At 41.1% G+C, this 27,437-nt stretch overlaps 1 protein-coding gene across 17 annotated transcripts in view; it reads right to left on the bottom strand.

The window, feature by feature from the left end:
- The window catches only part of LOC307096473 (ubiquitin carboxyl-terminal hydrolase 9X-like), a 221,341-nt gene that overhangs the window by 68,834 nt on the left and 125,070 nt on the right, over positions 1 to 27,437 (bottom strand). For 11 of the 17 annotated variants that reach the window (XM_079766139.1, XM_079766132.1, XM_079766133.1 and 8 more), the window contains 6 exons: positions 20,695 to 20,825; positions 19,514 to 19,792; positions 9,855 to 9,980; positions 7,522 to 7,623; positions 3,982 to 4,107; positions 2,709 to 2,878 (listed from right to left, as the gene is read on the bottom strand). In XM_079766139.1, coding sequence (XP_079622265.1) covers positions 2,709 to 2,878; positions 3,982 to 4,107; positions 7,522 to 7,623; positions 9,855 to 9,980; positions 19,514 to 19,792; positions 20,695 to 20,825 — 934 coding nt within the window. Of the gene's footprint in view, positions 1 to 2,708; positions 2,879 to 3,981; positions 4,108 to 7,521; positions 7,624 to 9,854; positions 9,981 to 19,513; positions 19,793 to 20,694; positions 20,826 to 27,437 lie in introns of those variants that run through there. The other 6 variants (XM_079766137.1, XM_079766138.1, XR_013813295.1 and 3 more) reach the window with 4 other exon arrangements.

The following is a 27,437-nucleotide window of genomic DNA, read 5'->3' as shown; positions in this document are numbered from 1 at the left end:
AAATACACAATTCATTAAGTTTTAAATTTCATGTTGAGTGGTGTGATAAAATGTTGCACCATGCTACTTCACGTTTGCCCAGCATTTCCACAGTGTATACACGTTACCCTTTAGTCAATTAGTAGCTGTCATAATTACCAGATCAAATAGATTGACATAACTTTTATATTGTTGTAATTGTTTTATTTTATTACCAGTTGTTGTTATTTTGTAAATTAAATGCTACCATAAGTATCTATAGTAATAAAAGCGTAATATGCTAATTAGACTGGATGTCCTTCCTTCTGGACAATGCTGCAGTGGGTGCGGGCTGAAGGAGAGGCAGGAGAGGTCCCTGACCTCGACGGCGGTGGGTGGGGGCTGGGGTCAAGGCCATTGCATGAATTTCGTGCATTGGGACTCTAGTATATGTATAGAAATAACAGCATATATAGGACTTAGAACTGTCAGGGGTTTAACGCATCCACTGGGGGTCTTAGCATATATGCTACACAAAGAAAAGAGGACTGTATATATTTTACCACAATGTAAAAAAGTGTGTGTGTGTTTATATATAGGATGTGTACACATTTTTTTGGGACACCCTATATGTATACACATACACAATATACATGCAAATTTATATATATACTAGAGGCCTGTTGCATGATATTCATACAAGGATAGGCCTTCCTTCCCCTGGCTTCATTCCCAGCTGCCTGGGAGCTGGCAAGTCCCTGCTCCCCGGCCGCTCAGGCGCCGGCAAGTCCTCGCTTCTGACCGAAGCACCGCTCCTGTAGCTCCCTCTGCAGCCCCCGCTCCCCCTCACAGCAGGCGTCCTGCCCCTCCTAGCCAATCTGTGCCTGTATATGCAAATTAATCGGCCATCTTTGTTGGGTTAATTTGAATACTCACTCTGATTGGCTGTGGGCGTAGCAGAGGTACAGTCAATTTACATGTTTGTCTATTATTAGGTAAGACACACACACACACACACACACACACACACACACACACACACACACACACGGGGCCCCATGCACAAATTTGTGTACCAGTTGGGTCCCTCGGCCTGGCCTTCGGGATCAGGCCGAAACCGGCTCTTCAACATCCCCCGAGGGGGTCCCGGATTGCGAGAGGGTGCAGGCCAGGCCGAGGGACCCCATGGGTGCACAATCGGGGCTGGGGAGGGACGCAGGAGGTTGGCCAGCCTGGGAGGGACCGTGGGAGGGCTCCAGGGTGTCTGGCCTGTCTCGCTCAGTCCTGATCGGCTGGACCCCTACAGGTTGGAGTGCCTGCCACCTGGTGGTCAGTGCACATCATAGCGAGGAGTTGAGCAGCCTTAGCATATCATTAGCATATTATGCTCTGAACTAGAGGCCTGGTGCACGAAATTCGTGCATGGGGGCGGGGGGGTGTCCCTCAGCCCAGCCTGCACCCTCTCCAATCTGGGACCCCTCAAGGGATGTCCAAATGCCCGTTTAGGCCCGATCCCACTGGGATGGGGCCTAAACGGGCATTTGGACATCCCTCTCACAATCCAGGACTGCTGGCTCCCAACTGCTCGCCTGCCTGCCTTCCTGATTGCCCTAACCGCTTCTGCCTGCCAGCCCGATCATGCCCTAACCACTCCCCTGCCAGCCTGATTGATGTCTAACTGCTCCCCTGCCAGTCTGTTTGCCCCCAACTTCCCTCCTCTGCCGGCCGGGTCACCCCTAACTGCCCTCCCCTGCAGGGTTGATCACCTCCAACTGCCATCCCTTGCAGGCCTGGTGCCTCCCAACTGCCCTCCCCTGCTGGCCATCTTGTGGTGGCCATCTTGTGTCCACATGGGGGCAGGATCTTTGACCACATAGGGGCAGCTATATTGTGTGTTGGAGTGATGGTCAATCTGCATATTACTCTTTTATTAGAGAGGACTAGAGGCCCGGTGCACGGGTGGGGGCCAGCTGGTTTGCCCTGAAGGGTGTCCTGGATCAGGGTGGGGTTCCCTTGGGGCATGGGGCGGCCTGATCGAGGGGCCTGTGGTGGTTTGCAGGCCAGCCACGCCCCCTGGCGACCCAAGCGGAGGCCCTGGTATCTGGAATTTATTTACCTTCTACAATTGAAACTTTGTATCCTGGAGCGGAGCCAAGCCTCCTGCTCGCTCCGTGGCCGGCAGCCATTTCTGTTTGGATTTGTTTACCTTCTATAATTGAAACTCTGTAGCCTTGAGTAGAGGCTTAGGTCGGCCAGGGCAGGCGGAAAGCTTGCCTTCTTCTATCGCCTTGGAAACCCAAGCCTCCCTCCTACTTTCTCCATGGCTGTAGCCATCTTAATTGGGTTAATTTGCATACTCGCTCTGATTGGCTTGTGGGCGTGGCTTGTGGGTGTAGCGAAGTTAGGGTCAATTTGCATATTACTTTTATTAGATAGGATGGTTGAACGGCTAACCTGAAGACTGGACACTTAGCATATTAGGCTTTTATTATATACGATAAATGTGTGTGTATTCCCAACACACTAAAAAAACTAATAAAAAAGACCAACATTGGCATTTTGCAGAGATTAAAATTAATCTTTGGTTTAATAAAACATGTTAAACATAAGTTTTCTAAACTCAGAATTCTAATGTAGACAAGGAAAAAAATTTCCTTATTTAATTTTTGAAATACATTCATATAAAAATTAATTCATATCTACTTAAAAATAAGGTCAGCTTTCATTCCAATTTTAAAAAAATCACTTACTTGCTGGGACAGTGCAATATTAAATCAACGATAAATGTCTGCCAGTACTTTTCTTTACTAAGATTATCCAAGGCTGTCGGAATTAGAGCAAAACATAATGTCATCACTTCTAAAGCTTCACAGCAAACCTGTTCATCTTCCATGTCTGGCTCATTGCTTGCATTGGTGGTCTATAAAATTATAATAAAAATCATACAGTTTTAAAAACTCACAATCCTTCCAGTTAGCATTTAAAGTTTATCTATTCAGTAAAGAAACTTTATCTTCAGTCTCTTTATCTGCAGCTTTTGAGACCCTTAACCTTTTGCACTCGGATGTCGAGTGTGACTCGACACGGTTAGCATCAGTAGCAGGAATCGAGAAAAAAGCAATCGAGTGCAAAGGGTTAAAGAGGATTAAGTGAGCATTCTCTGTAAATATTAAAAAATAGTATTTCCTTCATCTTCTGGGTTGTAAATATTGTTATTTCTGCAAAAATCACGATTCCCTTCTAAAAAAATATGATTGCACTGTAGTTTGGGTCTTTAATAAGCTTTATTGTATGATTTATCTAAAATGTTATTTTATTATAAAGCAATGTTCTTATTCAAATGGTCAGGAAGGCTATGAAAGACTTTTGCAAGCTAAAATATACTCAAGTAGGTATCTAGTAAATTTTTACCTGCCTTTAATCATTAAAAACTCAGTACAGGTAATGTCTGAAATAAGATAATCATATAAATATTATAAAAATCAATGATGTACAATTACCCAATTTCTAAGTGACTATCCACAACAAATAAATATGATAGAAAAATCAAAGAGATAAAAAAAAGCCTAATTTCTGCACATAATTTGCTTACTTCAACAAAGACTAGGAATAATACCTAAATGGTGGAAGAAATTTTTCCTGCTTTTGAGTGCTCTAAAAGAATCAAGTAAAATACTTCAATGTCATGATTCCACAATTACTGTTATCAAGAGTTAGAAGATAAAATATTAAAGAGGAATAATTAAGGAGAATTGGGAAAACCAAATTCATTACAGCACAACTATACTCAATCCAATAAGAAGTTTTAAAAAATAAGTTTTAGAAAATGACTGCCTTACAGTGAGCTACTGAACTGTTTTATTTTCAAAACTGAAGTATATTTATTCTCACCTTATTATTGGAAGTTTATTTTAAGCCATTAGGTAAAGGGGTCTTGGGCTTTAAAGAGGCAGACATGATGAAAATTTAGTCAGATATATTACCATTTACATAAAAGGAATATTGCTTTGTAATAATTCTTACCATTTCATAAATTTTAGTGATTTCTTCATTTGGGCTATATACTAGCTCTAATGCCCCACATCCTGATGCCCAGATGATTTTTTGTATAGCTATAATTACACAAGTATCAGGTATATGTCTTGAAGCCTGAAAGAAAGTAATTATAAAGTGAAATAATCCAAAGAAAAGGTTTGTCTTTGCAAAAAAATAAAATAAATAATAATAGAAATGACTGTAAATAGAGTGAAAATTCTTCACATTTTTAAAATCCAAAGTAGATTTGATCCCCATCCCCTTTTTTGTATCTTCTAACCAAGTCCAATATATGTAGACTAGAGGCCCAGTGCATGGATTCGTGCACCGCTGGAGTCCCTCAGCATAGCCTGCAGGGATTGGGCTGAAACCAGCAGCCCAGCACTGCCTGCCACTCCTGCCTGCCGCTCCTGCGTTGAGCATCTGTCCCCTGGTAGTCAGTGCGCATCATAGTGACCGGTCAACTGGTCATTCAATCACTTAGGCTTTTATATATTTAGATGAAGCAAAAAACACATTTATCCCAGACAGATTGGTGTACTTCAGATCAATGTCTATTCTTGCTCTATAATATTTCTTATGAGAGTTTCGTAATTGCTCTACTCCCAATGGTCAAAAACTTGTAATATGCAGGATGGCCTACAAAATGTAATTTCTTGAAAATGGAATAAACTACATGATGAACCTCTAACCAGGCTCACCAAGAAACAAAGAGAGAGGACCCAAACAAACAAAATCAGAAATAAAAGAGGTGAAGTAACAACTGACACCAAGACATACAAAAGATTGTAAAAAATACTACAAACAATTCTACTCCAACCAACTGGACAACCTAGACAAAATGGATATATTCCTAAAAAATACAATCTTCCAAAACTCAATAAGGACAAATAAAAAAAACCACAAACCTGAATAGGCTGATAACTACTGATGAAATTAAAGCAGTAATAAAAAAATACTTCCAGCAATCAAAAGCCCTGATCTGAGGGTTTTACAGGGGAGTTCTACCAACCATTCAAAGAAGAACTAAAACCTATCCTCCTCAGACTATTCCAAAAAATTCAAGAGGAAGGAACACTTCCAAGTTCTTTCAATGAAGCCAGCATTACCCTAATCCCAAAACCAGATAAAGACACTATAAAGAAAGGCCAATATCCCTGATTAATATCGATGTGAAAATCCTCAACAAAATTCTAGCAAATTGGATCCAGCATTACATTAGAAAGATAATACACCATGACCAAGGGGGATTTATTTCGGGAATATAAGGCTGGTACAATATCTGCAAATCAATAAACGTGATACATTACATAAACAAATTGAAGGACAAAAATCACATAATCTTATCAATTAATGCAGAAAAGCATTTGACAAAATCCAACACCCTTTCTTTTAAAAAAATATATTTTATTGATTATTTACAGAGAGGAAGGGAGAGGCATAGAGTTAGAAACATCAATGAGATGATCAGCTGCCTCTTGCACACCCCCTACTGGAGATGTGCCCGCAACAAAGGAACATGCCCTTGCCTGGAATCAAACCTGGGACCCTTCTGTCCACAGGCTTGATGCTCTAGCCACTGAACCAAACCGGTTAGGGCCCAACACCCTTTCTTGATAAAAACTCTCAGCAAAGTGGGAATAGAGGAATCAGACCTCAACATAATAAAAGCCATATATGACAAACCTACAGCCATCATCATACTCAATGGGCAAAAACTAAAACTATTTCCATTAAGAACAGGAACAAGACAGGGATGCCCACAATCACCACTCCTGTTCAACATAGTGCTAGCCATAGTGACCAGACAAGATGAAGAAACAAAAGGCATCCAAATTGGAAAAGAAGTAAAACTGTCATTATTCATAGATGACATGATATTGTACATAGAAAACCTTAAAGACGATCAAAAAACTACTAGGTTTAATGAATGAATTTGGCAATAGAGCAGGATATGAAATTAACATCTAAAAATCTATAGCTTTTTTATACACCAACAATAAACTCACAGAAAGACAATCTAAAAAACAAAACAATTCAATTTACCATTGCAACAAAAAAATTAAGATACCTAGGAATATATTTAACTATAAGGAGGTAAAAGACCCGTACTCGGAAAACTACAGGATGGTGAAAAAAAAGATAGAGGAAGATATAAACAAATGGAAGAATACGCCATGTTCATGGATCGGTAGAATCAAAATCATTAAAATGTCCATACTACCCCAAGCAATCTACAGATTTAATGTAATTCCCATTAAAATACCAAAGGCATATTTCACAGACTAGAAGAAACTCTTCAAAAATTCATATGGAAGAAAAAAAGACCCAAAATAGCCACAGCAGTATTGAGAAAGAAGAACAGAGTTGGAGGGGTCACAATACCAGAAATCAAACTATATTTACAAAGCCACTGTTCTCAAAACAGCCTGTTACTGGCACAAGAACAGACATATAGACCAATGGAATAAAACCGAGAACCCAGAAATCGACTCAAACCACTATGCTCAATTAATATTTGACAAAGAAGGAAAGAGTATACAATGGAGTCAAGACAGTCTATTCAATAAATGGTGTTGGGAAATTGGACTAATACATGCAAAATAAATGAAACTAGACCTCCAACTTACACCATTCACAAAAATAAACTAAGAATGGATAATGGATTTAAATGTAAGATGGGAAACCATAAAAATCTTAGAAGAATCCACAGGTAGCAAAATGTCAGACATATGTCGTAGCAATATCTTTACCAATACAGCTCCTAAGACAATGGAACCTAAGGAGAAAATAAACAAATGGGACTACATCAAAATAAAAAGCTTCTGCACAGCAAAGGAAAGCATCAACAAAACAAGAGAGCCCACTGCATGGGAAAACATATTGGCCAATGTTGTATCCAGTAAGGTTTTAATCTCCAAAATTTATAGAGAACTCATACAACTTAACAAAAGGAAGATAATCTAATAAAATAATGGGCAAAGGACCTAAATAGACCCCTATTGAAAGAGGACATACAGAAGGCCAAGAGACATGCTCAAAGTCACTAATCATCCAAGAGATGGAAATCAAAATGACAATGAGGTACCATTTCACACACCTGTTAGAATGGCTATCATCAACAAACAATAAGTGGTGGGGAGGATGTGGAGAAAAAGGAATGCAGACTGTGCAGCTACTGTGGAAAACAGTATGGAGTTTCCTCAAAAAATTAAAAATGGAACTCCCATTTGACCCAGTAATCCCACTTCTGGGAATATATCCCAAGTAACCAGAAATGCCAATCAGAAAGAATGTATGCAACCCTATGTTCATAGCAGCACAATTTACCATAGCTAACATTTGGAAACAGCCTAAGTGCCCATCAGCAGATGAATGGATTAAAAAACTGTGGTACATCTACACAATGGAATACTACACTGCTGTCAAAAGGAAGGAACTCTTGCCAAAACCGGTTTGGCTCAGTGGATAGAGCGTCGGCCTGCGGACTGAAGGGTCCCAGGTTCGATTCTGGTCAAGGGCATGTACCTTGGTTGCAGGCACATCCCCAGTAAGGGGTGTGCAAGAGGCAGCTGATCGATGATTCTCTCTCATCGATGTTTCAGGCTCTCTATCCCTCTCTCTTCCTCTCTGTAAAAAATCAATAAAATATATTTAAAAAAAAAAAAGGAAGGAAGGAACTCTTACCATTTGCAACAGCATGGATGGAACTGGAGAGCATTATGCTGAGCGAAATAAGCCATTCAGAGAGAGATAAATATCACATGATCTCACTCATTTGTGGAATATAATGAACAACAAAAACTGATGAAAAAGAATAGATCCAGAGACACAGAAGCATTGAACTGACCATCTAATCTCAGAGGGAAGGTGGGGGGTGGGAGGATTGGGGGAGACCTAAGAGATCAACCGAAGGACTTGTATGCATGCAAATAAGCATAACCCATGGACAACAGACAGTAGGAGGGGTGAGGGCATGTGCTGGGAGGGTGGCGGGGGTTAGGGGGAAGAGAGACAACTGGGGACAGTTCAATGGGGGAAAAAGAAGACATATTTAATACTTTAAACAATAAAGAATTAAATTTTAAAAATGGAATAAACTACAAATATATAAAATAACAGTTTACAAATCATGCTGATTTATATAATCTAGATACTAAACAGTACACAATACAATAAACCCTCGATTTTGTGGACCTCAATTTAATGGACTCATATCTAATGAACAGTATTTCCGGTCTGTATGTCACATATGAAAATTAACAACCAGTCAAATTAAGAATGATTTTAACCAAGATTTGCTTATAATTAAAAGGTTACGTTTTGTTATTATTTCACTATTAGTTTCACCAAGTAGGCCATATGTTGGAAAAATAAATAAATATTACATATCTACATCTATAGTCTATATATTTAAGTCCAAGAGTTACCAGTTATAAATAATATTCAAGGAATGATTAGCAGGTAATCACATCACACCTCAAGCAGTAACTGGTTCTGTTTTTTCGTGGAGCAACTTTTCGAAGTTTTAACGTGTGTGGCGGGAGGGAGGTATGTTCCAAACTGTGCTAAGCCATGTGACTCAGCTGTGTGCATTAGTTTACTCAAGATAACTGGTGAATGCATGCATTTACTACACCTATTCAGTATAAACTTAAAATTATAGTGATATGAAAATTTTGTGTAAAATTAAACATTATTAATTTTAATTACACAAGTAAAAACAAACTAATTTGTCAATTTTTTAACATATGCATTTAGAAAATCTATTACAAAGACTTTCTGTTTTAAAGGACATCTCCTCACCCAAACTAGTCTATTATACTGATGTTTTACTGTACGATTTATATAAAATTTATGAAAGTATGACTGTACAGTGACAAAAGCAGATAAAAGATTGCCTGGAATAAGGAGCAGAAAACTTTCAGGGGCTAATGGAAATGCTATTTGCTCAGAACATCATGCATAGCTTAAATAACTGTCATTATTCACTGAATTCTTTATTTTGATTTAGCTTATGCAAATCAAGAGCAAATGAAGAGCAAATGCCTTCAAAAGCCTGTTTATAAGTTTTTAAAAGTACTTTTTAAAGTACTAATATTGATAGATCCTCCCTTCCCCCAACTGGTGGGCTGAGTAATGACGTAAGCTGAGGCCTGCACATACCTGAGTACCTAACCAGGCACCTTATATGGACTATATATTGAACCCCCAATCAACACCTGCCAAATACCCTAAGCCCGTGGTCAGCAAACTGGGGCTCGCGAGTCTCATGCGGCTCTTTGGCCCCTTGAGGGTGGCTCTTCCACAAAATACTACGGCCTGGACGAGTCTATTTTGAAGAAGTGTATAAGAAGTTTAAAAAATTTGGCTGTCAAAAGAAATTTCAATCGTTGTACTGTTGATATTTGGCTCTGTTGACTAATGAGTTTGCCGACTACTGCCCTAAGCCCTTGTCCCTAAGTACCTGAGTGACTATGTACCTTATATGGACCATACATTAAGCCACTAATTAGCGCATGCCGAGTACACTAAGCCCCCATTCCTTCCCATTCCTCCCCTCAAAAGGCGTGTTCCACCTCTGCATGTATTGCTGTTCTCCCCTTGTGAGACAGCCCGGCAGGTCTCCTAATAAAGCCTGTAATTCTGGTTTTCAGCTCCCGATTGATTTTCTCAAATATTAGCAGATAACACTGCATACAACTTTATGAAACTTTAGCTAAAATAAGAGTTAAAGTGAAATGGTCTCAGAACATTTAACCTGAAATTGTGATATTCTTTATTTATGAGTAAGTAGAGACTGGATCAAAGTAATAAATGCAACATTCAAGATCTCAGAGCTTTCATAGTTAAATACTAACCTCACTGGATATTTGTTGAGCAAGACGTATTGATACATTTCTAAGCATGCACTCAGATGATGGATTAGGAATGCTCTGAAGGGCATTTTGTAGCACCACTGCTTGATTGTGAGTAACTTGGTTAATCTGAAAAAAAAAAAAGTTAACTGTCTTATTACGAGTAAAAAACTTATATATAACTAAATTTCAAGTGTTAGGTAGATAGTAAAAGCTCAACTATTTGCTCTTCATTCAGTACCACTGTTAAGATGTTATCCTTAGGCCATATCCACTGTAAATGTATGTTTTGCATAAACACAATTCATATTACCAACACTGTAAACATCCTCTCTTAGTTGCCTTTTCAAGTGAGAATGCTCTTCTGCAAATTCCAATTTCAGATGAATTGAATATTGTTCCTACAACTGGGTTCACTTTCATTATCCAGTTTTGAAAAAATCTTTTACATGTCTCTAAGTAAATCCTCTCCTTAGACCTTCTTTCTCAAGAGATGGCCATACCTGCTATAATATGACTGAGAAAAATGAGGATTCCGGATAAATAAACTTTCAATCTCTTATCCCTTAATCTTTAAATTTTCCCATTCACTCTTCCAAAAAGTACCTTATTTTGTTCAAAGGTACTTTTGCTACTTGAGCTGTAATGTTTATCTGAAAACATGCTCAAGTCTCCACAGCTTAATCCCCTATCCTCCCTTTCTTTTGCAGGTTTTTTTTTAAGAAAGTATTTTGAATACAAGCTTGAAGAAATTCAAGTGTTTATGTGAATGGTGTCAGAGGAATGGCAACAATGTGAGAGAGGTCCTTGTCCTCTCCCCCTCATATTAACAAATTAACCAACTATAACTCAACAAACAGATCCCTGCTCAACAGAAACATATGCCTGAGAGACCTGTACAATGAAACATCTAAAGGTGGGCAACCAGAGATAAACAGGGAGGTAAGCACAGATGGCTGGCAGAACCCGCCCTGCAGTCAGGCACTTGAGGCTCAGAAGGCCAGGAGAGGGGAGAAAGCCAGTGAAAGGAGCTTCCTTCCGCTTGGAGGAACAGAGAGCAGCTGGAGGTATTGGAGGAGGGGGAGTAATAAGGAAGTCCTGTAGGGCAAGCTTCTGAGTTAGCAGATGCCTGATAGACATGGGGTTCTGCCATGTGAGCTGTTGAGTCCACGGTAGTCTTTCAGACAAAGAAACAAAAACTACAGAGCCCTGCTGCCACTTGGACTCGCAAAACTCGCCTCCTGTTGCCCTTGGAGTCGTGTATACTAACAGCTGATGCAGTAGAATCCTGCTTCCCTCTGTGACTGATGCCCAGGAGGGGTTCCTTTGGTACCCTATGGAGGGCAGGCCCCTGGATGGGACCCTATGGAGGCCATTAAGGTGAGGCCAAAACAAACCCCAGCCCCAAGCAGCACAGCTGTCCACTCTTTACAGAAGCCACGGAGGTTCAATACTGGGAGAACACAGAGGTAAAAAATCTTGCAATTCATCGCCATCTGCTGGAAAATTTATCTTCAGAGATAAATGCATAAGCAAAGGAGGACAGCAAATACATGAAGAACCACACTAATGAGGATGACCAGAAAGAAAATGAAAAATTCTTAGAAAGCAAGCTGGAAAACATAAAAATATATGATGTAAGTGACAGATTTCAAGATTGCAGTTTTGAAAATACTCAAGATTCGGGAAAATATCGATAGGCAACTCAAAACAAATCAATGAACAAAAGAAGTACTTTACCACAGAGATCAAAACTTAACAAAAAAAATCAATCAGAAATCCTGGAAATGAAGCATGAAACTAAGGAGATTAAGAATAAACTACTGACCATAGAAACCAGAGCCAACCAAATGGAGAATTAACAGTATAGAAGATAGGAATAAAGAAATGATGCAAAGAGAAGAGAAAGACATGAGCATAAGGAAAAGTAAAAGAACTCTATGAGAAAACTTTCTGACTCCATTTGAAAAAGCAATATTAAAAATATAGGCATTGCCAAGGCAGAGGACAGAGCATGGGACAGAGAGTTTATTCAAACAAATAATGGATCAGAACTATCCAAACCTATGAAAAGAACTAGATCCTCAAATCCAAGAAGCAAACAGACACCTATTTATCTCAATACAAAAAGGCCCTCTCCAAGGCACTTGGTAATACCATAAAAAATTAATGACAAAGAAAAAATTCTCAAAACAGCAACGGAAAAGAAGGCAGTGACCTACAAAGGAAAATCCATCAAAATTTCCTCCAACTTCTCAGCAGAAACTCTACAAGCCAGAAGAGAGTGGAACTGAATATTCAAATGCCTGAAAAAGAGAAAATACCAGCCATGAATAATAATTGTTTAAATATGAAGGAGAAATTAACATATTCAGAGATATATAGAAGCTGAGAAACTTTATCATTAGAAAACCTTCACTGAAGTAAATACTCAAGGAAATTATTCTACCTGAAACAACATATGGTCACAACACTATGAGTAAGATCACCAAAAATCTTACAGCATTAACAGGGATAACTTAGGACAACAAAAACATAAAAGGGAACTGGCACAGGAGTATGAGAATCAGATGAACTCAAGTGAAAAGAAGTTATGATGATACACCCAAGTATTTTTGATACATCTAAATGGTAGCTACACATAAAAGTCCCCCAAACCAGGACACATAGCTTTAAAAAAGAGGAAGCAGAGGAAAGTAGCATGGAATATCACTAAACAATAACCAACAGACAGAAACACAAAGGAACAAGACCAATGGAGGCACAGTTAGCAGAAAACAAAAGATAAAATGGTCTGAATTCACTAATAAAGTGGCAGAGTAGCAGAATGGATTAAAAAAACCCAAAACCCAACCATGTATTGCCTATAAGAGACACATCTAAGGTGCAAAGACAAAGATAGATTCAAAGTAAAATAACTGAAAATCATTCTTCAAGTAAAAAAATCCACAGAAAAGCAGGTGTAGCCATACTTACATCTGACAAAATAGATTTCAAGCTATCAAGAGACAAAGATGATACTTTATAATGATAAAGGAACTCTACATCAGAAAACACAATTCTTAACATATATGCACCCAAACAAGGAGTATTGATATATATAAAACAGCTATAAATGGAACTACAGAGATAAACAGATCAAAACATAATTATAGTTGAAGACTTTAAACTTCATTGACAGCTCTAGATAGATCAACCAAACAAAAAATCAATAAGGCAGTATCGGCCTTCAAGAAACACTAGACCAAATGTATATAATTGACATTTATAGAAGCTTTTATCCCAGAACAATAGATATACATTCTTCTCCATGCACATGTTGGATCACAAAACTACCATTGACAAATACAAGATGATTCAAGTTATACCAAGCATATTCCCTGACCACTATGCCTTGAAGTTAGAAATTAACTGGAAAAGGAAGTAGAGAGATCCACAAATATGTGCGGATTAAACAACATAGTACTAAAAAGTGACTGGTTCAAAGAAGAAATAAAAGTTGAGATTAAAAGATATATAGAGACAAATGAGAATGACAATACAACTTTCAAAACTTCTGAGATGCAGCAAAAGCAGTAATAAGAGGGAAGTTTATATCATTACAGGCCTATCACAAGAAACAAGAGAAATCCCAAGTAAACAACCAAACATCACATCTTAAAGTGCTAGAAAAGGAAGAACAAAACAACCCAAAGTCAGTAGAAGAAAGGAAATAATAAAAATTAAAGCAGAATTGAATGAAAAAGAGAAAATACTATACAAGAAAATTAATATAACAAAGAGCTGGTTCTTTGAAAAGATAGATAAAATTGAAAATCATGGCTAAACTTACTAAGGAAAAAAAAAGGGAAAAGAAACATAAATAAAATCAGAAATGAAAGAGAAGTCACCACAGACAAAAATATATGAACAATTGTACTAGAATAATATGAAAAACTGTATGCCATCAAATTCAATAACCCAGAAGAAATGGTTAAGTCCCTAGAATTATATAACCTTCCTAGATTAAATCATGAAGAATTAAAAAATCTAAATAGATGGATCAGTAATGAGGAAACTGAAATCACTATCAAGTTCTCCTGCCGCTGCCTCGTTCGAGGCTTGTGGTCTTCCTACCATGGCTCTGTTGCGGGGGCTCCCCTGAGAGCTGGCCGAGGCTGTGGCCAGGTGCTGGTGGTCAGTGTGGGCGGCATCTGCTGTGAGCTCCTTAAGAACCTCGTGCTCACCGGGTTCTCCCACATCAACCTGATTCATCTGGATACTATTGCTATCAGCAACCTCAACCGGCAGTTTTTGTTTCAAAAGAAACATATTGGAAGATCAAAGGCCCAGGTTGCCAAAGCAAGTGTATTGCAGTTTTAGCCGAAAGCTAATATCATAGCCTACCATGACAGCATCATGAAGTATGCTCTAAATATTATGTTGCAAAATTGTGAATTTTTAAAGTTTTATTTGTTTTAGCCAAAAACACCCAAGAACCTCCAAATAACAAAAGTTCAGGACCAAGTAGCTTCACCAGTGAATTCTACCAAACATTCAAAGAAAATTAAAACCTATTCTTCCTCAAACTCTTACAAAAAATTGAAGAGGCAATACTTCCTAACACATTGTATGAGGCAAATATAACACTGATTCCAAAACCTGACAAAGATAACACAACAAAAGAAAACTACAGACCAATATCTCTGATGAATACAGAAGCAAAAATCCTAAATAAAATATTAGCTAATCAAATACAACAGTATATAAAAAAAATACATCACAATCAAGTGGGGTTCATTCCACAGACACACGAATGATATGCAAATCAATCAATATAATACAACACATTAACAAAAGAAAGGATAAAAATCATGTGATCTTATCAATAGAAGAGGAAAAGCATTTCATATGTAACAACATCCATTTATGATTAAAATACGCAACAAAATAGGAAAAGGAAAGTACCTCAACTAATAGAAGTCATCTATGATAAATCCTCAGCTAATATCATTCTCAATGGTGAAAAACTGAAAGCTTTTCCTCTAAGATCAGGAACAAAACATGGATGTCCAGTCTCACCACTCTTTTCAACACTAGAGGCCCAGTGCACGAATTTGTGCACGAGTGGGGGGTCCCTTGACCTGGCTGGTCATCAGAGCAATCAGGTCTGTCTTGCCTAGTCCCGATTGGGGCTGATGGGGGCCAGCTGGCCGGGAAGGGACAGTGGGAGGTTGGCCAGCCGGGGAGGGGCCATAAAAGGGCTCCAGGACGTGCCTGGCCTGTCTCGCCCAGTCCCTATTGGGTGGACCCCAGAAGCAAGCTAACTACCAGTCGAAGCATCTGCCCCCTGGTGGTCAGTGCATGTCATAGTGACTGGTTGAGCGATCAACCAAAGGGTCAACTGATCAGTCAGACACTTAGTCTATTAGGCTTTTATATACACTGAGTGGCCAGATTATGATGATCTCTGAACACATAATAATCTGGCCGCTCAGTGTATTTGTATCTCAAATGGGTACCAAAAGTATTCTAGACTTTTGCTGGAGATCAACCACCTATTTGCCCTGAGCTTTCTACCAGCCAGTGCAAAGGGGAAAACTGATCAGGTGCAGGATTTATAGTATCTTTGATATCAAATAAATGAGGTACTCAAGAGAAGTTCACTGAGTGATCAGATTATTATGCATTCAGAGATCATCATAATCTGGCCACTCAGTGTATATACTATGGCCTGGTGCACAAAATTCGTGCAAGGGGGAGAGGGGTGTCCCTCAGCCTGGCCTGCACCCTCTTCAATCTGGGACCTCTCGGGGGATGTCCGACTGCTCTCTCACAATCCAGTCCTGCTGGCTCCTAACCGCTAGCGTACCTGCCTGCCTAAATGCCCCTAACTGCTTCTCCCTGCTAGCCTGATCACATCCTAACCACTCCCCTGATTGATGCCTAACTTCTCCCCTGATGGCCCAATTGCCCCTAACTGCCCTCCCCTGCCAGCCTGGTCAACCCTAACTGTCCTCCCCTTCAGGCCTGGTCCTTCACAACTGCCCTCCCCTGCTGGCCTGGTTCCCCCCAACTGCCCTCTCCTGCTGGCCTGATTGCCCACAAATGCCCTGCCCTACCGGCCATCTTGTGTGTTGGAGTGATGGCCAATTTGCATATTACCTCTTTATTATATAGGATATATATTTTTTTATTAATCCTCACTCAAGGGTATTTTTTCTTTCTTTCTTCTTCTTCTTTTTTTTTTTTTTTTGAGAATGTGGTAAGGGACACACAGAGACAAAGAGAAAGAAACATCAATATGAGAGACATTGACTGGTTGCTTCCCACATGTGTACCGACCAGGGTGGGGAAAGAGGCTGCAACCAAGGTTCGTGTCCTTAACCAAAATTGAGCCCAGGACCCATCAGTCCACAACTGATGCTCTATCCAGCTAATGATCTGACCTGACCTTTGATCTTTATTATTTCCCAATAAACTAACTTACACACAGATAGAAATAATGTAAGTTTTTAACTTACCTCTAGCAATATGTGGGAGGAATATAATAGATACATGGTAGATTATTTGTTGAATGAGTAAGAGGTTACATGTTTTAAAACTATTAATTCATTTTTACCAACAAATTAGTTTATTTCTTAGGTCAACAAAGTCTTGTGACACTTTTCTTATACTGAAACCTTGCTTGATAACATCACCATTGATATATTAATTTCCCAATTCTACTCAATAAACTGAGATAAGAATTAGGTATGCTCTGCAGGGTAAAATTAATTGTTTTCTTTAACTATAATATTACAGAACTAAATATTTTCTATTTAAAAATCAAGTCCCCAGACTATTCATGGGAAAAAATTATGTTAAATGAAGAATAATATTTGCAAAAGATACATTAAGTTTACATAAAGCAGGGGTCCTCAAACTTTTTAAACGGGGGGCCAGTTCACTGTCCCTCAGACCATTGGAGGGCCGGACTATAGTTTAAAAAAACAATTATGAACAAATTCCTATGCAGACTGCTAAGTCAGCTGCTAAGCAGGACAGGCAGCGGCGGCAAAAACACCCGGCAGGCCGGATAAATGTCCTCGGCGGGCCGCATGTGGCCTGCGGGCCATAGTTTCAGGACCCCTGACATAAAGTATAAATAAGTTCTTAAATCCCTGAGGAAAAATAGCTAAAATTTTATTCAATAGTTATTCTATTTATCAAATTATAACCCTTTTTCTTTTTTTAAAATATATTTTATTGATTTTTTACAGAGAAGAAGAGAGAGGGAGAGTTAGAAACATCGATGAGAGAGAAACATCCATCAGCTGCCTCCTGCACACTCCCTACTGGGGATGTGCCCGCAACCAAGGTACATGCCCTTGACCGGAATCGAACCTGGGACCTTTCAGTCCACAGGCCGATGCTCTATCCACTGAGCCAAACCGGTTCCGGCAACCTTTTTTCTTTATATTATAGGTATTTCAGTAGCAATCATATATTTAATACTAATTTTGAATTTAGCTCCCTACTAGAAAGTGGGCAACCTGAGATTAGACACTATTATGTACCTTTGAATCCTTAATGGCACATTTTTCTATCTACGCTATCTGTCTATCTATCTGTCTATCTATTTATCTATCCTATCTAATAAAAGAGTAATATGCAAATTGACCATCACTCCAAGACACAAGATGGCCACCCTCATGTGGTCAAAGATGGCTGCCCCCATGTGGACACAAGATGGTCGCCACAAGATGGCCGGCAGGGGAGGGCAGTGGTGGGTGACCAGGCCTGCAAGGGAGGGCAGTTGTGGGTGACAGAGGAGGGCAGAGGAGGGCCAGCAGAGGAGGGCAGTTAGTTAGGCATTGATCAGGCTGACAGGGGAGTGGTTAGGGGGTGATCAGGCTGACAGGGGAGTGGTTAGGGGGTGATCAGGCTGGCAGGCATAAGTGGCTAGGGGCAATCAGGATGGCAGGCAGGTGAGCAGTTGGGAGCCAGCAGTCCTGGATTGTGAGAGGGATGTCCAACCGCCCATTTATGTCCGATCCTGGCCCTAAACGGGCAGTCGGACATCTCTTGAGGGGTCCCAGATTGGAGAGGGTGCAGGCTGGGCTGAGGTACACCACCCCATGCACTGGGCCTATAGTCTTACCTAATAGACAAACATGTAAATTGAACGTACTTCTGCTAAGCCACCAGCCAATCAGGAGTGATATGCAAATTAACCCAACAAAGATGGCGTTTAATTTGAATACTCAGGTGCCGAGGGGCAGGACACCATGGCGACGATGCAGGCGTTCTGCTGCACCCCTGGTCTCTCAGGGCCTCTGGGCAGCATGGAAAGGCGGGGCCGGAGCAGAAAGAGGCGGCTCCAGGGCCTGAGGGGAAAGGGGCTGGGCCAGAGTGGAAAGGCGGTGCCCGCTGCCAGGAAAAGGAAAGCCCATTCTAGCACGAATCTTAGTGCATAGGGCTCCTAGTATATAAATAATAGAGAAAAGATATAAAGAGTTATATAAAATTGCACTGTTATTTATCTCACTGAATTCTGTGGAAGGATCATGATAGGAACCTACCTATTTTTTAGAGGGAGAGATAGATAGAAACATCAATGATGAGAGAAAATGATTGATCAGCTGCCTCCTGCATGCCCCACCCTGGCAATGGAACCGGCAACGCAGACATGTGCCCTGATTAGGAATCAAACGGAGACTTCCTGGTTCATGGGTCAATGCTTAACCACTGATCTATACTGGCTGGGCAAGAACCTACCTGTTTTTATTTATTAATGTACAGAATCCACAATATAAAGCAAACTAGAGTGAAGAAAAAGCATTATAATACCTTTTCTAAATTTGCTCGTATAAACTACTCTTCTAACCTTTGTAAGTAAGAAAATTTCAAAACTACATAAGTATAGAGAATACATTAGTACCCTCAGTACTTACCAACAGAAGGCCTAACTTGTTTCACTTAAATCCCCCAGTCACCGACTCTGCACAGACATCCCAGTATTATTTGAGAAAATCGCATTTTATTTGAAATGCCTTAGCATGATTATCCTTTTTTAAAACAAAACTCACAATACTGATGTCCTACTAAATTAATTATTCTGAACACCAATATCTAATCATTACTCAAATTTCCAATTAAAAACTAACCCATTGCTAAAAAAAATCTGTATTTCTAACCATTTTAATCTTCAGGCAGTAATTTTAAAAAATCATAAACAAACTAACTCAGCTTTAGTAAGAATTAAACACCACATTCAACTTTTGCATAAAATCTTAGTATACCTTCAGAATAATGGGCAATATGAATCAAGGATGATTCTAGGCCAACAAGAAAATTTTTGTCTGAGGAGTTATGTTGGTCATAGTGGGAGGAGAGGCAGGCAACGTGCCAATTAAGTATTTTATTTTATTACCCTACTTTTATAAATCTGTCAGTATGGGTTAATGAAAGATTCAGGTGAAGTTTTTATGAGACTTAAAGAACTAAAACCCAAACAGAACATAAGGGGGATGAAGTGTCTTTTGAGAATAGGGTAATCAGCACAGAAAATTTATTTTTCAATACAAATATAACTTAATAGATTAGGTTGAATTTACATTGTTTATGTAAGAGACATTGAGGAATTGAAAAATTAAATATTAACTATAAATTTATTTTAAAGAGTTAAAAAAATTTATTACCGGTGTTATGGGATCTGAACCATCTACAACTGGTTGACAAGCTTCTGCTATAGCACGAACATGACCATAACCTATGGCAGTTAACAACAATTTGGCAATTTTAAGGCCATTGAGGAATACACCCCTACGAGTTTCCATATCTGTATTGGGCAGGAAGTTATTTCTTGTTATCATACTCAATACAAGAGGTAAACCACCACTTTTCAAAAAGTTAAATTGAAAATCAGAAGAAGCATCTGCCAAAGGTGCACCAGCAGGCATTAATAAGGCATAAACTACCTAGAAAAAAGGGAGAAAGAAAACTTAATTAAAACACGAAATCATTTATACACAAAGATATATGCACCCCTATGTTCCTTGCTGCATTATTCATGGTGGCTAATAGCTGGAAATAGCCAAAGTGTCCTACAATAGAGAACTGGATAAAGATGATATGGTATTTATACACAATGGAATACTACATGGCCATAAGAAAGGATGAAATAGTGTCCTTTACAACAACATGGATGTATCTTGAGAACATTATGCGAAGTGAAATAAGTAAGATAAAAAAAGCTAAGAACTATATGATTTTACTATGGAATATAAAACTGAAACAAACACAAGCAGCAGTGTGGTGGTTGCCAGAGGAAGGGGGTGGGGGAAGAAAGGGGTCCTAAATATGAGGTGACAGAAGATTTGACTTTGAGTGGAGGGCACATAGTCCTATATACAGACTTTGTAAATTAGTATCTACACATGTAACCTATATGCTCATGTGGACTAATGTCACCCCAATAAAATAAAATAATAAAGTTAATGACAGTGCTAAAAAAAAAATTAAGGAATAATTTTTTAAATTTCTTTTTCCATTGATTTTTATGGAGAGTAGAAAGAGAGGGAAAGACAGAGAGAAACATCTATGTGAGAGAAACATATAGATTGGTTGCCTCCTGCACAGGCCGGGGAGGAGCCTGCAACCGAGGTATGAGGTATGTGCCCTTGACCAGAATTGAACCCAGGCCCCTTTGGTCCATAGGACGATGCTTTTATCCAATGAGCCAACCCAGCTAGGGCAGGAATAATTTAAAACTTAACTTGCTCTATCATCATTACTAAGAAATTTTTAACTATTCCTAAAGTTTATCTTACATATTATGTGATAATAAAAATTGCAGTTTTGTAAAAAAAAGAAAAATAACCTCTGTTAGGTATAGCACTTGGGAGGCAGAAGGACCAAAGAAAAGTGAATCAAGAGATGGTCCAAGGTCATTTTCTTCAAGTTTTGCACAATCCAAACAAATACCTCGTAGTTTTTCTATTGCTGTGGTATCTGCAAATAACAACAAACCAAAAACATAGATTAATTTAAAATATAATTCTTATGTTAATAGATCACATTAGATATACTGATGTACTGGTTAGTATTATTGTTAATCTGAAACATAATAATTACGAATTAGGCTGACTACAAGATAAAATGTTAAAAGATTTAACCACAACAAAACTGGTTAATAATCAACTAGAACTCATTTAATCATTAACTCAAAATATGAAGGAAAGTTTCCCTATCCAGACTTCAAATCAACATGTCCTCCTTTAATATGAGACAGACAATATAAACAATCATAAAACTCCACAACACTAAAAAGGAATTAGTTTTTCTTGAAATACGAAGAACACAGCTACTTCCACCAAGTTAATTATTTGCCTCACTTGATATTCTTCATGAGCATTTTTGCTTTATTGAAAGAAAGTTGAGTTTCAAGAAAAGAACTAAAGATACAACTATTTCTTAATGTATAGCTATAAGAAAAGCCTTGCATTTTCCTTTTATTATATTATAAAGATGTGACACTTTTAAAAACAATGAAGAGATACATTGAGAAGAAAATCCTATCTTAGAAAAAAACAGCAGTAAGTCTTCATGATCTTAGGTTAGGCAATTTCTTATACATGATACCAAATAATAAGTGAAGGAAAAAAAAGAGATAAAAATGGACTGCTCCACTATTAAAACATTTTGTCCAAAATATGACATGAGTCAGAGTGAAAAGAGGACAGAAATATTTGTTACATATGTCATAAAGGATGTATATGTGAATTATTAAGAATATTTACAATCTATATATATATAAAAGGCTAATATGTAAAGTGTCCCCTAGGAAGTTTGACGTGGAGTTCAATCGCTCACTATGATGTGTGCTGACCACCAGGGGGCGGCAAGGAACATGGCGAGCAACCAGAGGCAGCAGTGGGGCGCTGAGGGAGCTAAGGAAGGAGGAGACCAAAACTCAAATACAAATACGCATAGCAGCACTATTCATAATAGTCCAAAAAATGGAAACAGTGCAAGTTGTTTTTTATGCATTCATGAACAAAATGTTACACATAAAAGGAAATATAAATCAGTCTTAAAAAGAAAGAAAATTCAATTCTGAAATATCCTACAACCTGGATTGACTTTGAGGAAATTATGCCAAATAAAGTAGGACAGTCACATGAAAATAAATACAGTATGAAGACGCTTATTCATACAAACAGAAAGGAGAATGGTTATTGTAAAGGGCTATATGAAGAGGCTAAATGAGAAATCATTATTTAATAGGGATAGAATTTCATTTTATAAGATGGCAAGTTCTGGAGATGAACTGCACAACAATGTAAATGCATTTAAAACTTACCACAAGTTAACACATTTAGGATTGTATATTTTATGTTATGTATGTTTTATACATTTTTAAAGAAAAGTAATTGAATATAGTTATAAGAATGCATACAAAGCCCAATTTGAAGGAGAGTATACAAAACAACTATTTTGTACCTTTCAAAATGTCAGTCATCAAAGACCTTAGTGTCCTGACTTGGATAAAATTCTATATAAGAAAAGCCTAATATGCTAAGTGTCCAGTCATCCATTCAACCAATCAAAGCATAATCCTATCAAATAAAGAGGGTATATGCTAATTGACCCTCACACCATCGCAAAGATGACGGTGCCCACAGCCAATAAGGGAATATGCTAATTGACTGCCCCCTCAAAGATGGTGGCGCCCACAGCCACAAGATGGCAGCATCCAGTTCCCTTAGCCCCACCAGGGCTGCAGGTACACATGTGCCTGGCCTTGCTGCGCATCTGCCTGTGGAGTCCCTGAGTCCCCTCAGTCCCCCAGCTGCCCAGGGCAGGCCCGAGGCACAGGCAAACCTCGGATGGCAGCTGCCCAGCCACCCAGGGTTCCCCGAGGCTCAGGTAACCAGGGCCGGCCGAGGCTTGCACTGCCAGCAGTAGCAGCAGCAGAGGTGTGATGGGGCGTCACTTTCCCCTGATCACTGGGTTGCCTCCCACCCCTGAGGGCTCCTGGACTGTGAGAGGGGGCAGGCTGGGTTGAGGGACCCCCCTCCAGTGCATGAATTTTCATGCACCGGGCCTCTAGTCTATAGTATTAAATGAGAATATTCTTGATCTTAGAAAACACTCTGAGATATTTAGGTAAATAGGAATAGTTAAAAAGGTGTAGGTATGTATAACATTCAAAATTTTACAAAAATTCTATACAGAATGAATGATACAGCAAATGTGCCAAAGTGTTATCAAGCATTATTTGGAAGTTATTTGTGTTATTCTATGTAACTTTAATATTATCTATATATCTAAAACGCTAATATACAAATAGACCGAACAGCAGAACAACCGAATAACTGAACAGTTGCTATGTCACGTGTGGACCACCAGGGTTCGGACGCTGGCCGCAGCAAGATGGTGGAGCAGAAGAGTAGGGGTGCTAGACCAAGGCGGGGTGCCAGTTGCTGTCATTGGGGCAAGCCTCTGGTAGTTACTGAAAATTCTTTACTCCCGGAGCCACTGCTTGCACTTGCTGCCAGCACCTGGCACTGGCCCCAACTGCTCGGCACCGTCAGCTTGTGCGAGTAGCGGCTGCTGGCTCCAATTACCCCTCAAGGTTTTTCCATACCACCTACTCTTGAGGGGAGATTGGGGCAGCAGCACTGCTTGCACCTGCTGACAGCGGTGGCCCCAATTGCTCTGTGCAATCAGTGGGTGTGACTGGGGCCAGTGTTATCAGCGGGTGTGAGCAGCAGTGGTGGGAGTGGACTGCTGGCAGACAGGGGACCCAGGGCCACGGCAGGAGGGGTTGGACCAAGTGAGGAGGATGGGCCCAGATACACCCGTGGCCACTGCAGCCTTGCGGCCCACAGTTCCATTCAAGGTGCACGAATTCATGCACTGGGCCCCTAGTCACTACATAAAAGGTTGGTTTTGTAATCATGACATGGAAGAAGGGTGACAATGTTGGAAAGAGAAGAAAACAAAGAAAAAACTATCAATTATAGTATAAGACAAAAAGTATAGCCTGTCCTACAATAATAAATTTCTGTACAACCAATTAGCTCATCTTTAATTGGCAAATCCTACCTAATAATAGACAAATATGCAAATTGACCATACCTCTGACACACCAACAAGCCACACCCACAAGCCATGCCCACCATCCAATCAGAGCGAGTATGCAAATTAACCCAACCAAGATGGCTACAGCCACAGAGAGCAAGGTTTCCTAGGTAACAGAGGAAGCCAAGCTTTCCGCCTGCCCTTGCCAGGTCTAAGCCTCCATTCAAGCTACAAAGTTTCAATTATAAAAGGTAAACAAATTCAAACAAATGTTGGCAGAACGGAGCTTGAGAGAGCAGGCCAGGGTTGCCCCTGGCAACAGGGGAAACAAAGCTTTCTGCACACCGTTGCCGGGCCCACCCACTTAAGGCTACAAAGTTTCAATTATAACCCCAACAGAAATGGCTGCCAGCCACGGAGGGAGCCCCAGGCTTGGCTCCGCTCCAGGCTACAAAGTTTCAATTGTAGAAGGAAAATAAATTCCAGATACCAGGGCCTCCACTTAGGTTGCCAGGGGACGTGGCCAGCCTGCAAACCACCACAGGCCCCTCGCTCAGGCTGCCCCACACCCCAAGGGAACCCCACCCTGATCCGGGACACCCTTCAGGGCAAACCAGCTGGCCCCCACCCCTGTACCAGGCCTCTATCCTATCTAATAAAAGAGTAATATGCAGATTGATCATCACTGCAACACACAATATAGCTGCCCCCATGTGGTCAAAGATCCTGCCCCCATATGGACACAAGATGGCCACCACAAGATGGCCAGCAGGAGAGGGCAGTTGGGAGGCACCCGGCCTGCAAGGGAGGGCAGTTGAGAGGGACCAGGCCTGCAAGGGAGGGCAGTTGGAGGTGATCAACCCTGCAGGAGAGGGCAGTTAGGGGTGACCAGGTCGGCAGAGGAGGGAAGGTGGGGGCAAGCAGGCTGGCAGCGGAGTGGTTGGGGTTGATCAGGCTGGCAGGTAGAAGCGGTTAGGGGCAATCAGGAAGGCAGGCAGGCAAGCAGTTGGGAGCCAGCAGTCCTGGATTGTGAGAGAGATGTCCGACTGCCCGTTTAGGCCCGATCCTAGTGGGATCGGGCCTAAACGGGCAGTCAGACATCCCTCGAGGGGTCCCAGATTGGAGAGGGTATAGGCTGGGCTGAGGGACAACCCCCCTCTGTGCACGAATTTCGTGCACCGGGCCTCTAGTAGAAGAATAATGACAGTATGATATGAAAATTAAACTTGTTTGTACAGTATCTCCTCTAGATAAAGAAGCTGAAATGGTAGGACAGAAGTATAATATTCATGTAGAAAGAATAAAAGCGATTTTTTTTAAAATTCTCACCTGAGAATATTTCTTTCCCTTGATTTTTAGAGTCAGTGGAAGGGATGGGGGACAGGGAAAAAAAGAGGGGAAGAGAGAGAAATATCAATGTGAGAGAGACACATGGATTGGTTGCCTCCCACATTCACCCCAACTAGGGCCAAGGATTGACCTGCGACCCTTCAGTGCTTGGTCTTACACTCTACCACTTAGCAAACACTGTGCAGGGCAAAAGCCTTTTTAGGTTGACTTTAAGAAAGTTAAAATTGAACTCCTGTCTGGCTAGTGTGACTTAGTTACTTGGAGTGTCCTCCTGTACACTTAATGGTTGCAGGTTTGATTCCGTCAGGGTACATGCCCAGGGCACTTACAAGCAACTGATCGATGTATCAATGTTTCTCCCCACCTCCTTCTCTAAAATCAATAAAAACATATCTCCAGCTAATTAAAAAAAAAAAAGTGAACTCTTCCAAGTCTTACTGTGTTGTTCTCTACCTACAACCATCTTCCTTTCCTTTTATGTCCACTCTTTGGTGGACCCTCATGACAGTGGACCCACTTTCATCCAACTTATTTCAAAGCTGGTACATCTCCTCTTTTTTGTTCCTTGAATAACATATACAAAAACAGGATCCTGTATACTGAGGTACATGCATAGCTGTCCAGGTTATCCTTAAGACAGTAATTATAGTTTTTGGTAGTGCTCTGCTTAAATTTTATGTGGAAGGGCAGACTGACCTCAGAAACTGGACAGTATATGGAAAGGGTGATTTTTGAAGACATGGGACTAATTACAGGAATAATCAAACAAATCCTATCTAATAAAATGGTAATATGCAAATTAACCATCACTCCGTCACAAAGATGGCAGCACCCATAGCCACAAGATAATGGCACCCAGTCCCCTCAACGCCGTCAGAGTCCCCCAGTCCTGGGGGTCGGTTGCTGAGAACTGACAGCATGAGCAGCCTGGCAGAATGCTTGCTTTGTCGCCACAGCGACGAGGCAAATGTCCTGCCCCAGCTGCAGAGGGCCTCTGGGCTGCAGAGAGCCTCTGGGCAGTGGGCACGGAGCGGCCAGGCCCCGCAGAGAGCAGAGAACCACGGGGAGTGGGCCTAAGCCGTCATGGCTCCCAGATTGGAGAGGGCTCCCCGATTGTAGAGGGTGTGGGTCGGGATGAGGGACCCACCCCCCGTGCACAAATGTCGTGCACTGGGCCTATAGTGCATATATAGTAGAGGCCCCGTGCATGAAAATTCATGCACTCAGAGTCCCTCAGCCTGGCCTGAGATCAGGGCCTACCGTGGCTTTCCTCTCCCCGGATGCAGGAAGCTGGGCCCCATCCCCACCACTACCACTCCTTGCCATCTATGCAGCATTGCCCTACTCCAACCCCCAGCCCCCGGCACTGGTGGCCTCCCTCTGCAGGCAACAGGCGTGGGGTGTGATGGCTTGGCTGGCCTGGGCTTCCCTCTGCAGGGTGATCGCTGGCAGGTTGCACACCTGCCACAGAGTCGCCTCCAGTGGCCTGGGCCTCCCTCTTTCATTGCTGGGGGTGTGGCCAGCCCTACGAGGGGCTGTCTGCCTACCTGATCGCCCCTAACCATTGGCCTGCCTACCTGATCGCCCCAAATGCTGGCCTGCCTATCTGATTGCCCGTAACCATTCTGCCTGCCTGCCTGATCACCCCTAACTGCTTGCTTGGGGGCAGGGCAAACCCTGCGAGAGGCCGTCTGCCTACCTGATTGCCCCTAACCACTGGCCTGCATACCTGATCACCCCTAATCACTCTGCCTGCCTGCTGATTGACTCTAAGCGTTTTCTTGGGGGCAGGGCCAGACCAACAAAGGACTGTGGTGGTTCTAGTCTCTGGTCCTTCCAGTCGTGACGATTATGGTGGCTGGCCTTTTATTATATAGGATTTAGTACATATCCTACATAATAAAATGGTAATATGTAAATTACCATCACTCCGCTACGCCCACGATTGGGCCAGCAGGAGGCGCAGGGGGCGGGACTCAGGGTGGCTGGGGTAGCTGATTGGGCCAGCAGGACGCTGAGCTCGCGGCGCCAGTGGCGCCGCGAGCTCAGCGTCTGTGTCATGGCTGCCCCGGAGGCTTTCGGAAGGCCTGGTGCACCGGCGGACAGACAGCCAGCCGGCTCCCCCGCGATCAAAAGCCAAAGCGGGGGAGCTGTCTGTCTGTCTGCGCCGGCGCAAGGCCTTTCGAA

Source organism: Cnephaeus nilssonii (assembly GCF_951640355.1).
Source record: "Cnephaeus nilssonii genome assembly, chromosome: Y".
Classification (NCBI taxonomy): Eukaryota; Metazoa; Chordata; class Mammalia; order Chiroptera; family Vespertilionidae; genus Cnephaeus; species Cnephaeus nilssonii.
The sequence above is the reverse complement of the archived record's forward strand: the minus strand, read 5'-3'. Positions and strand labels throughout refer to the sequence as shown.